Below are 12036 nucleotides of genomic sequence, written 5' to 3'. Positions count from 1 at the left end.
TGATCGGAAAATAAAGTCTTTAATACATCGGTGGTAAGTTATTCAAAAGGAGACAAATAGATTTTGTGCGAAACTAGCCTAGGTTGAAAGGTTGAATCAAAGTGGCATGACCGAACAAGACAAGATAGAATATCCATACTCTTACTTGTTTTATAAATAATTAATTTTTTTATACATTGGTTTAACATAAAGTTTTTTTACTACATGCATGTTTGACAAGGCCAAGGTTATGTACTCATCGCTAGAGAAATGCTCCTTTCAGTTCGAGCATTGTTGGCACCTGTTAAAGGACTAACCTAAATGGATTTGGCGTTCGACAAAGGAGGATCCAAAGCGAAGGAAGACGATGTCCCCGACCCCGACTCGATGTTCGAGCGCTACAGTGGATTCAGTTTTTGATCTTGAGGCTGATAATGTGATAGACAATGACGTGATCGAATTGGACCGACCAATGGGAAGGAAAGCTGAGAAAGGAAAACGAAATACCCAAGCCACATCAGCACAGGAGATTGTTGGGCTCAGCAAGCTGAAGTATACGCTTTTGGAGGAGTCACGTGCTCAGCAGAAAGAGTATTTTCGACTCAAGGCCGAAAAGATAGAGTATGATAAGGAAAAATAGCTAAATTTCATCCGTCTCGAGGATGAAAGACTGAGGTTGGAAGTCGAGAAGATGAAAAATGAGAAGGAAAAAGAGCTAAATTTCATCTGCCAAGAGGACGAAAGACTGAGGTTGGAGGCATAGAAACTAGAGCTCGCCAAGAAGGAAGCGAATCAGTGCATTATGATGATGGACGTGAGTGCCATGCCAGGACTGCATCAGTTATATTTCCAACAACTGTAGAGGGAAATCATGGCGAGACGCAATGATGCAAGACATTTGGATTGATAAACTTTTTCTGTAAAAAGTTTATTTATTTATTGTTTAAGACAATAATGGATGACAATATTATTGATACTAAGACAGTTTAATTTTTAATTTAGATTGTGTAAATTGATATTTTGAAACAAAGAAATTGGCTATTACAATTTCAGAAACTATTACAGATTATTTCAAATATAATCACTACTAACATGAAGGAAATACGAATGGAAATTTGATTAACTCAAATATAGTCACTATAACATGAAGGAAATACCAATCAATAATTCGACATGTCTACTGTTGGGAATATAATAGCCATTGATGTTCAATTAGATCTTCTTGGAGCTAATTATGTGCCGAGGTGTCTCTAATATGATGAAGTATGTAAGCTCAGTTGTATGATTGTGCGACAGTTCTAGGACTCATCATCAAGTTGATCATAGTCAATGTTCGGACCCTCACTATCATCACCCTCGTCTTCAATGATCATATTATGTAAAATAACACATGTTTTCATTATATTTGTTAGTTCCTTGACTTTGAACATTCGGGAAGGTCTACAAATGATTGCAAATCGTTGTTGAAGTACCCCGAATGCACGCTCGACATCTTTTCTTGGGGATTCTTGTGCTTTCATAAAGTTTTTTTTCTTATTCCCTTATAGTTATGAAATCGTCTTGACAAAAGTTAGCCACTTGGGATAAATACCATCCGCAAAGTAATACCCCATAGTGTAGTCGTTGCCATTGATTGTGTAATTGACTGGAAGAGCACGCCCTTGGGCAAGTTCTGTGAAAATAGAAGATCTCTCTCGTACATTAATATCGTTATGTGAACCAGGCATACCAAAAAATGCATGCCATATCCAGAGATCATATGAAGCAATTGCGTCTAAAATAATAGTTGGTTCACGAATGTGGCCGGAGTACATACATTTCCATGCTGCGAGACAATTTTTTCACTTCCAATGCATGCAGTCAATGCTTCCCAGCATTCTTGGGAGTCCCTGTTGCTCACCAACAACAAGCAATCGAGCAATATCATTGGCATTTGGTGACCGCAAGTATGATTCTGAAAAAACCCTTACTATTGTCCCAGAGAATTTTTTAAGGCTCTCCATTGCGGTGCTTTCACCAATACATATGTATTCATCCATAAAATCTCTAGTAACCCCATACACCAGCATTCTAAGTGATGCGGTTATCTTTTGCATAGAAGATAAACCAAGTCTTCCAGCACTATCTCTTATTTGGACAAAGTACGGCTCGTATGACTCTTTCTCATTTAGAATACGGAGAAATAAGGGACGGCTCATCCGAAATCTCCTTCGAAATAGATTCGAGGGATATACTGCATTTTCTGTAAAATAATCGCGAAATAGGTGCTCGTGCCCTTGAATATGATCACGCCGAATAAACTTACAGCGTTGACGATTGGTACGATGTCTCGATGACTGTCCATCAGCCTCGTCATTAAGAACAACATCCAACTCATCTTCAGAGTATAAGCATGTGAGTAATTTGCAAAAGAATGTACGAGTCATTTGATAAGGGAGTGAGATATAAGGGGAGACTGTTGAATTTTAGTTCTTTAGATCAAATGAGACTTGAGTTTGTAAGAATGTGAATGCAAGCAAAATGTGTATTTATAGAGGAAAAAGTTACCGTTACATATAGGACAAAAAATATTACCGTTTGAGAGAAGACAAAAAAATTACTGTTGGAGAAAAGACAAAAAATATTACCGTTAGAGGCAAGAATTCAAGATGTTACCGTTGGAGGTAGGAGTTCAAAATGTTACCATTAGAAAATGCACATATTAAAAAAAATTACTATTTTTCTAATACGGATTTCGGTTTTAAAAATAATACTGTATTCGGTAGTCAAAATCGTATAAGTATTTAGTATAATGTAATATTTGAAAAGAAGATAATAAGACAAAAGAGTTAGTAGTTAAGATTGTAAATGAAAGTGAGAGAGAAAAATAATAAAGAAATAATAGAAAAATATTATTTAATAGAATAGAGATATGGATGGAGAATGGGATGTAGAAGGTTTTTGAAAGATGAGTAAAATTTAGGAAACAATTATAGGGAATGTACTTTTTAGTTAAATTATAGGAAAAATTATGGGGAATCCAATGGGGATGCTCTAAGCTGACTTAATTAAACCCAATTAAATCAAAACCCATGCGAATCTGCCCTTTTACACATTAGGGTAATGGATGTACGTAGGCTCATTTTCACTTGAGAGTATCACACACACGAGTGCTGGCGGCATAGTGTATCGAGAGGGAGAAAGTGACTCCAGGCGAAGGTTGTTCTGGGTGGTTGGATAAAGATCAACGATGGCAAGGCGAGATGGAGGAGACATAGTGGGTCTAGGGGCTAAGGTGAAGACACCGATGACAAGATGATGTCTGACTACCTCTAGAACACGGTGGAGGAATTTACATGACACTATTAGATAGAGAAAATCATCCAAGCAGAGAGAGAGAGAGAGAGAGAGTGAGTGAGTGAGAGAGATGCTCACAGTGCTGCAAGTCTGGGTGCAGAGCGTGGCTAAAGCATTGGGCTTCACCATTCATGGCAATGGCGTGTCCTTGGAGGAAGGTTGCACATGGTGGCACTGTAAAGAAACACGTGAAGGTCTTTGGACATGGGTGGTGTTGAGACTTCAACTGAGTGTCGCAGTGGAGGAGTCTTGGGCAGCGTTGCTCTGTTTTGTTGTTTAAAAACAGGGGTTGTGTCGGTATCACTTGTACTGGTTTTCGGTGGTAGGCTGTTGTGGCATGGTCTATTTTCTCATGATGGTGAAAGCTTGAACATGGGGTTGTGGCTTCGCGTTTCACGTCCGTGGAGGAGAGAGGCGGCTGGACATGAGGGAGGAGAGAGATCTTTCATGCGTATGCCGGCTATTATCCACGGTGGCCTGAGGAGTTGTCTCTGTGATAAGAGAGAGAAAAAGAGAGATTGAGAAAGCTGTATGTGTCGATCGGTCTATGGCTGGAAGGGAAAAGAGTTATTGAGGGAGGGTTTGAAATCAAGATAGAGAGAGAGGGTTTCAACGTGGATCGGACGTAGGTTAATTACAACGTGATGTGATGAACAGAAGAAGGATCACTGAGGAGAGAGAATAACAGAAACCTTCATCTTAATAATAAATAAAATTAATAATAATAAGAACAATAATGATAATTTGAATTAAAATTACACAAGTCATTAATAAAATTTGACAAAATTGATAATAGTAATATGTTAACAATATAATATTTTTTATACAATATTTTAAGATATAATTAAATAAATAAAATTTTATTATATGGTTTAATTTAGTTTCCCCACGATAAAAACCTCCATAAATAATAGCCCATGAACTTATTCAAAATGCCTCATTGAACTTAATTTAGGGCTTATTAAGCCCAATAAAATTATTCATATTAAATCTCTTGGATCGGGTTGTACAACCTACACCAGGTGTGCGCGATGTAGGAGAATGAAGAAGCAGCAACAAAGGTTGAAGAAAAAGTGGAAGGCCCTGAGGATTTGAGTCATCGCCATAAGGGAAGAACTCAAAACGATCAAATCGTTGGCAAAAACTTCGCAATTGTTTCTAGATCAATTAAAAGGAACTCATCTATGTATGCTATAATGGGAAGAGTCCAAGGTAAATGGCCACGTCTCGTATTGCATCCTCCATGGAAGACCTACATGCACTAAAGCCTTCACCACCCTCAAAGAACTCAACCAAATCCGTAACCTTAGCCAACACTTACTTCTACCGCCTCTTCCCAGTCTCTTCCCCAAAGATTGGCTCAATTCAATTGGTTGTACATCTATGGGAACACGTCGAGAAGACATGCGATCACTATGTCCAACCTTTCCTCTCGATCCTTTCAGTAGTTGACCAGGTACGATCCATTTCTGGACTTGGATTCGTTCTTGTCCCTTGCGATGAGACTGGATTTGAGTTTTTTGTGGTAGTAAGGGGCGGTTCGTTTAACGGGGATTGAGATTCTTGGTACGGATTTATTCTGGTTAGATTCGTCTTCGACTGGGAAATGGCTACAACTCAGTTGATGGTATCGTCGATCTCAACGAGGATCTTGGTGCCGTTGCAAGTTTTAGTAGATGAGAATTTCGCTCTTAGTTGCTCGATATATTGCCACGTCATTGGTCCTTTAACAGAGGAAGAGAAATAAATCATGTGGGAAATCATTTGGTGGATGGAACTCAGCCTTGGGAAGTTTGGAATGAAGAAGCGTTAAAATCAGTTATATCAAAAAGGGAAATAGTTAAAGCTAATCTTGCTGCCAAAACCATGTCAACCACTGTTGGAGAAACTTTCAAGTTTCACATTTTGATTGTTGCAACTCGCTCAGCTTTTATAAGGCTGACTGATTTGGGTGTACAAGGAGCTGATGTCAAAGACATTTTTTACTTGAGAGACATCGATGATGCAAGCTATTAAAGCAAAAAAGGATGGGAATGTTGTGATTGTTGCAGGGGATACATTGGTATTGGAGGAGGATACATTGGTATTGAGCCCAGTGCAATTATGGAAATCGACAATGTCAATGTCAGCATGCTTTGTCTTGAAGTTAGGCTCATGTTTTTGTTTTTCACTTGTGATATAGCTGCTTTCTATGTGAGTTATTATGAGCATAAAGGAGTCATAATTATTAAAGGAACAATTTTTGTTGGATTTACTATTGATTCAAATGGAAAGGTTTCAAGGCATCAGTCTGAGTTGGGACAACTTAAGAATTTGTTTGTTAGAACTTATCTCCATGTCAATAAGTTTGGACTTGGTGGAGGGAATAAGTTTTTAAGTGTTCAAGAGAGGTATCAGTCTAGCTATGTCGGTAGTTTGGCTCGCAGGGTATGCGATGTAGATGAAGCTAGTGAGGTTGCACGTCTTAAATAACTTTGCCATTGATATGATCCTGAAGCAGTAATAAGACTATTTGAAAGTCAACCATCTTTACATTTTAATCCTTCAACACTTTTTGAATATGTTAAAAGCATTGGTCAAGGTTGATCGGTTGAATGAAAGTGAGTTAATCAAGACATTGCAGAGAGGCATTGTAAACAAAGGCATGGAGGAATAAAGTATTAGCAGTCTTTTAGCTTTTAGGAATGTGGGAAAAGCTACAAAAGATGGTATCCTTGGAACTGCAAGCGCTTCTATTCATATGCTAGCTACTGAAGGAGGGCAATTCAAATAGCAGTTGTGGCATACAATTCCCACTATCACACTTGCCTTTCTCTTGATATTTGGTGCAAGAGCACTCATTGAGGATAGGGAACTCAGTAAAGAGCTTAGGCTACATGACGAAGTGCAACCTAGCATGGAATCTAACACAAAATTCAACGATGTAAAAGAGGTTGATGAGGCAATGGTAGAGCTTGAAGAAATTGTTCACTATCTCTGAGACCCCAAATGCTTTACTCGTTTAGGTGGCAAGCTCCCAAAAGGTGTCTTGCTTGTTGGCCCACCTGGCACTGGCAAAACGATGTTAGCTAGAGCTATAGCTGGAGAAACTGGTGTACCTTTCTTCTCCTGCAACACTAGTGTGTTTGAAGAGATGTTGACCATCATCAGTATGCTACACGGATGGGGCCTAATGGGGATTTCCAGCATCCTAATACTTCTCAATGTCTGTCGCAGTCATTTTTTCTTCATGGAGGCAAACCACTTGCTAGCATCGGGCTTTCATTACCACGAGGACAGGTTGTATTGTCAAGTTGTATTTGACCTTGTGGACAAGGTCTCCTAAAGGGGACGTAATTGTCACATGCCTAAATGGTTAGAAGCTCAATGTCTAAATTGTGGGCTTGACCCATATTGGTTGAAGGCCCATTAGTCTAATCGTTGCCAATATGTTCCTTTATAAGTGTTGATTAAGACTTTGTAAATTTTCATCCAGAAGCTTAATACAGTAAACTTTCAGTTTCTCTCTTCTTCTAGAGGCAAGGTCATTCTCGAATTTGATCTCATTTTCTTGCATTTTTTGTTCCTCCAAACATCTTCCATCGAGTGTGTCTTTCCCCTCCCCGTGAACAACCATCGACAGAACAGCCAAAGCGTGACCATCATAAGAGGAATGAAGATGTCGTAGCTGTTGTTAAAGAACAATTTTTGGCATGGCAGAAGGCTAAAGAGCAATAAAACCTCTCTCACAGCATGTCATGTGAATTTGAAAATTCAAAGTGAACATTCTTTCTTTTGAATTTGAAAAAAACTGGTTAAGCATTGTCACAGTTGCCATGTCTGTTCTATGCACAAAGTCTTTTCTTGTGTATGTACTAAGGCTTGAAAAATCATAATCGGGTAGACACCAATTTGCTGAATTGAGAGATTTAACAAATTGAACTGAGCAATTCATGAAAATTTCAAATTAGTTATTTTAATGTTTACAAAAATGATTAAAACTCATATATAATGCAATTTAAGCATTTAATATCATATATAAAAGAGTATAAAACATAAATTTATTGATTAGTTTAAATAAAAATATATTATGAATCTAAAGAATTTTAATAAACATGTAATTTATATATTTAACCTTAATTGTCAACATTTTTTGCCTCGTATAAAAAGAAAATAAAGACCATTAAGTAATAATATGGAGCTTTTTGGATGGTGAGATAAGATGATTTTAGATGAAAGTTAAATAAAATATTGTCAAAATATTACTTTTTAATATTATTATTGTTGAAGATGTGTCAGTTTTTTAAGTTTGTATTTCATTAATGGCATTTTTTGTAAATAAATTAATGGCAAACTTGTAATATTTGAGTTTATATTTAAAGTCAGTTACGGGAATCGTTGCAAGCAGAAGCAAAGAAATAACTTTACCTTTCATTCGACGCCGCACGCATCTGGAGAGAAACGAAGGGGTTTTTTCAAACCCTAGATTTATCAAGATCAAATTGGAGTTTGAGGAGATGATCAAGTGTATTTTATGGTATAGTTCCGTTAGAGGTTAATATGAGGAAGCCAATCCATATTTTGTGCGGTGATCAATGGTTGTAAGTGATTGAAAACTCAAGTTCTTTGATGCATTCTTCAATAATAAAGACTCCTAGATTGTTCCTGTCGTGGATGTAGACCATTAGGGTCGAACCACGTAATTTCTTGTGTTGATTTCGCATTTCTTTCATTATTCTTGTTTTTATTTTGATATTGTATGAGTATATACTGTGATTTCGAGATTTCTATTTAATTTAAATAAAAAACTAAACCGATCACGTTAATCATATATTTTCTTGGATTTGGTTGTCTGATATTCAATATTAAATTGCATATTACAATCAGTTACGTTAATTTTGTTTTTTTGTTTGAGTATTTGTTTGTGAGAGTCTGAAAATATAATAAGTGGTATAAAGAGCTTTGGTTTGATGGGGACTGCAAGATTCGAAATCGAAAAGTTTGATGGAAAAAATGACTTTGGGCTGTGGAGGATCAAGATAAAAGCCATTCTAACTCAACAGGGTTTCCAAGAAGCTCTTCTTGAAGAAAAGAAAATGGAATCTGTTGAAGAGAATGATAAGAGAGAAATCTTGAGGAAGGCTCACAGCACACTCATTCTTTCTCTCGGAGACAAAGTTCTAAGGGAGGTAGCCAACGAAGATACCGTTGCTGGAATCTGGCTGAAATTAGAAAGCCTCTACATGACAAAATCTCTGGCCAACCGACTGTACAATAAAACAAAACTCTACACATTCAAGATGTCCACAGGTATATCGATTTATGACCATCTCGATGCTTTCAATAAAATTATTTTAGATTTGGCTAATATTGATATTAAAATTGACGATGAAGATCAATCAATTTTATTGTTGAGTTCTCTGAATAATTCTTATGCTAGTTTGAAAGAGACCATGATGTATGAGAGGGAAACACTGAACTTAGATGAGGTTCAAGCCGTATTACACTCCAGGGAATTACAAGCCATGTTTGAAATAAAATTTGAAGTTGGGGAGGGCTTGACTGTGAGAGGGAGAATTGAAAAAAGAGGTCAAAAGGGAAAGAACAGTAAAAACAATGTGAGGGGTAGGTCTAAGTCTAAAGGGAAGCAATTAAAATGCTTCATATGTCACAAAGAGGAGCATTTCAAAAGAGATTGCCCTAATAAGAGGCAATACACAGGAAATGGGTCTAAGGAGGAGGGAGACGCCTCGGTTGTGAGTGATGGGTATGAGAGTGCCGAGGTTCTAAACGTGTCCGAGATTGATTCAGAAAAAGAATGGGTCCTTGATTCAGGATGTTTTTTTCACATGTGTCCTAATAAAACATGGTTTGAAACTTTTACTAGTTTAGATGAGGGTTTGTGATGCTTGGCAACAATAAGTCTTGTAAAATCCAGGGTATAGGGTTGGTGAGACTAAGGCTCCATGATGGTATTGAAAGACTCTTAACTAAGATTAGATACACACCTGAATTAAAAAGAAACCTAATCTCACTAGGTGTGTTAGACCAATCCGGGTACACATTTAGATCTGAATCTGGATCTTTGAGGGTTGCTAAGGGTTCACTTATCATGATGAAAGGAGTCATTAAAAATGGCTCGTATACCTTCATTGGGAAAATTGTTATAGGTGAGGTTTCTTCTATCCTTGAGAATGGTGAGGATAGGGTTGTTCTATGGCACAAAAGGTTAGGTCACATGAGTCACAAGGGACTTTTAGAACTCCATAAACAAGGGTTGCTAGGTGAGAAAAAGCTGAAAAATTTACCTTTTTGTAAGAATTGCATCATTGGGAAAGCAAAAAGGGTAAGCTTTAAAACGACCACTCACACTACAAAATAAACCCTGGACTATGTGCACTCGGACCTTTGGGGTCCAGCTAGGGTCAACTCACATGGAGGGGGAAGTTATTGCCTCTCTATAATTGATGACTATTTCAAAAAAATATGGTTGTATATTCTTAAAAATAAGAGTGACACTTTTGAAAAGTTCAAGGAATGGAAGAAATTGGTAGAAACTCAAGTAGGAATGAAGGTTAAGAAATTAAGAACTGATAATGGGCTTGAGTATCTCTCAAGTGAATTCAATCAGTTTTGTAAGAAGGAGGGTATGGCTATGCATAAAACAGTAAGGAAAACCCCTTAACAGAATGGTCTAGCCGAGAGGATGAATAGGACCATATTAGAGAGGGTTAGATGCTTACTGTCAAACTCAGGACTTCCTAAGTCCTTTTGGGCTGAAGCTGCCACAACTGCTGTCCATTTAATTAATAGGAGTCCTTTTTCAGCCATAGGGTTTAAGACTCCTCAAGAAATGTGGACTGGAAAATCTTCTAACTATGACTACTTGAGGGTGTTTGGGTGTGTTGCGTATGCTCACACCCGAACTGACAAACTGGAACCAATGGCTATGAAATATATCTTTGTAGGGTACCTTGAGGGAGTAAAAGGGTACAAGTTATGGATTGATGAGCCAGGGATACAAAACTGTATCATTAATAGAGATGTGGTCTTTAATGAACATGAAATGGCTCGAGTTAAAGCTAAAAGACTTGAATCCACTCAGGATATTAACCCTAGGAAGATAGATCTTGAGGTGGAGCAACCTGATAATAATTTGAGAAAATTAGAAGGCTAGGATACTGAGACTCAAACTTCCACTTTAGGTTATGAGGACCAAGGTGGAGTTAGTTCATACAACTTGGTCAGGGATAGAAAAATGAGGGTTATAAAACCCACAAGAGGTATGGTCAAGCTGAGATGACTGTTTATGCTTTGACCATAGCAGATGAAGTTATAGAAATAGATCCTAGATCCTACAATGAAGCCATGGAAAGTATTGAGTCTCATAAATGGGTACAGGCCATGGATGAGGAAATTGATTCTTTGAAAAAGAATCATACTTGGGAAATGGTTGTTAAGCCTGAAAAGGCTAAGCTGGTAGGGTCTAAATGGATCTACAAATAGAAAGAGGGCATACCAGGAATTGAAGGTCTTAGGTATAAGACTAGACTGGTAGCAAAATGATTCACTCAAAGGGAAGGGATAGATTTTAATCAATTTTTTTCACCTGTTGTTAAACACAATTCAATAAGGTTAATTATATCTTATACTGCTTATGAAGATTTACACTTGGAACAATTGGATGTAAAAAAAATTTTATTGCACGGTGAACTAGATGAGACTATTTACATGCAACCCCCTGAGGGTAATGTAAATGAGTCCAACATTGATCATGTATGTTTACTTAAAAAATCATTGTATGGACTTAAACAGTCCCCAAGACAATGGTACAAAAGATTTGACTCTCATATGTTGGAAATGGGTTTAAAATGAGTCATTATGATAGTTGTGTGTACTTTAGGCATTTCGAGAACCACATTATCTACTTACTCTTGTATATAGATAACATGCTTATAGCATGTAGGGATGCCGATCCAATTGAGAAAGTCAAGTGTATACTGAAAACAGAATTTAAGATGAAGAAACTTGGGCCAGCTAAGATGATATTAGGTATGTAAATAGTTAGAGATATGAAAAGAAGACTTCTCTATCTATCTAAGAAAAACTATATCACCAAGATCCTCAACAGGTTTGGCATGTCTAATTTAAAACCTGTTAACACACCAATAGGACAACATTCAAAATTGTCTATAAATCAAGCCCCTAAAACAGAGGAAGACATTAGATTTATGCAAGATATACCCTATGCAAACATGGTGGGAAGCATCATGTATGTCATGGTGTGCTCTAGACCTGACTTAACCTATGCTGTCAACATGGTAAGTAGGTTTATGAGTAACCCTGAGAAGCCACATTGTCATGCTATGAAGTGGGTATTACAGTACTTAATTGGAACTCAATGTCTAAGTTTGAGGTTTGGAAGGGATGTGCAACAGAGGAGTGAGTTAGAGGGATTTATGGATTCTGACTATGCTACTAATTTGGATACCAAAAAGTCTTTGACTGGGTATATATTTACAGCATTTGGAGGGGCTATTAGTTGGAAAGCTAATTTACAATTTGTAGTTGTTTTATCAACAACTGAAGCTGAATATATTGCTATGATAGAAGCAATAAAGGAGGCAATGTGGTTAAAGGGTTTTTCACATGAGTTAGGCATATTTAAAGGGGTTATCTGTGATAACCAAAGCACTATACATCTTGCCAAGAATTCAGTATACCACGAAAGGTCTAAATATA

General features: G+C 37.3%; 1 protein-coding gene across 1 annotated transcript; it reads right to left on the bottom strand.

Moving 5' to 3' along the window:
• Positions 1-1277: 1277 nt before the first annotated feature.
• LOC121244751 lies at positions 1278-2405 on the bottom strand. Its single transcript, XM_041142958.1, is given in 2 exon segments — positions 1278-1647; positions 1861-2405. Coding segments are annotated over 2 exon segments (915 nt in total).
• Positions 2406-12036: the final 9631 nt, after the last annotated feature.

The sequence above is a fragment of the Juglans microcarpa x Juglans regia genome, chromosome 8S (assembly GCF_004785595.1).
Source record: "Juglans microcarpa x Juglans regia isolate MS1-56 chromosome 8S, Jm3101_v1.0, whole genome shotgun sequence".
In the NCBI taxonomy this organism is placed as follows: Eukaryota; Viridiplantae; Streptophyta; class Magnoliopsida; order Fagales; family Juglandaceae; genus Juglans; species Juglans microcarpa x Juglans regia.
This window is presented reverse-complemented; position numbering and strand designations above follow the sequence as displayed.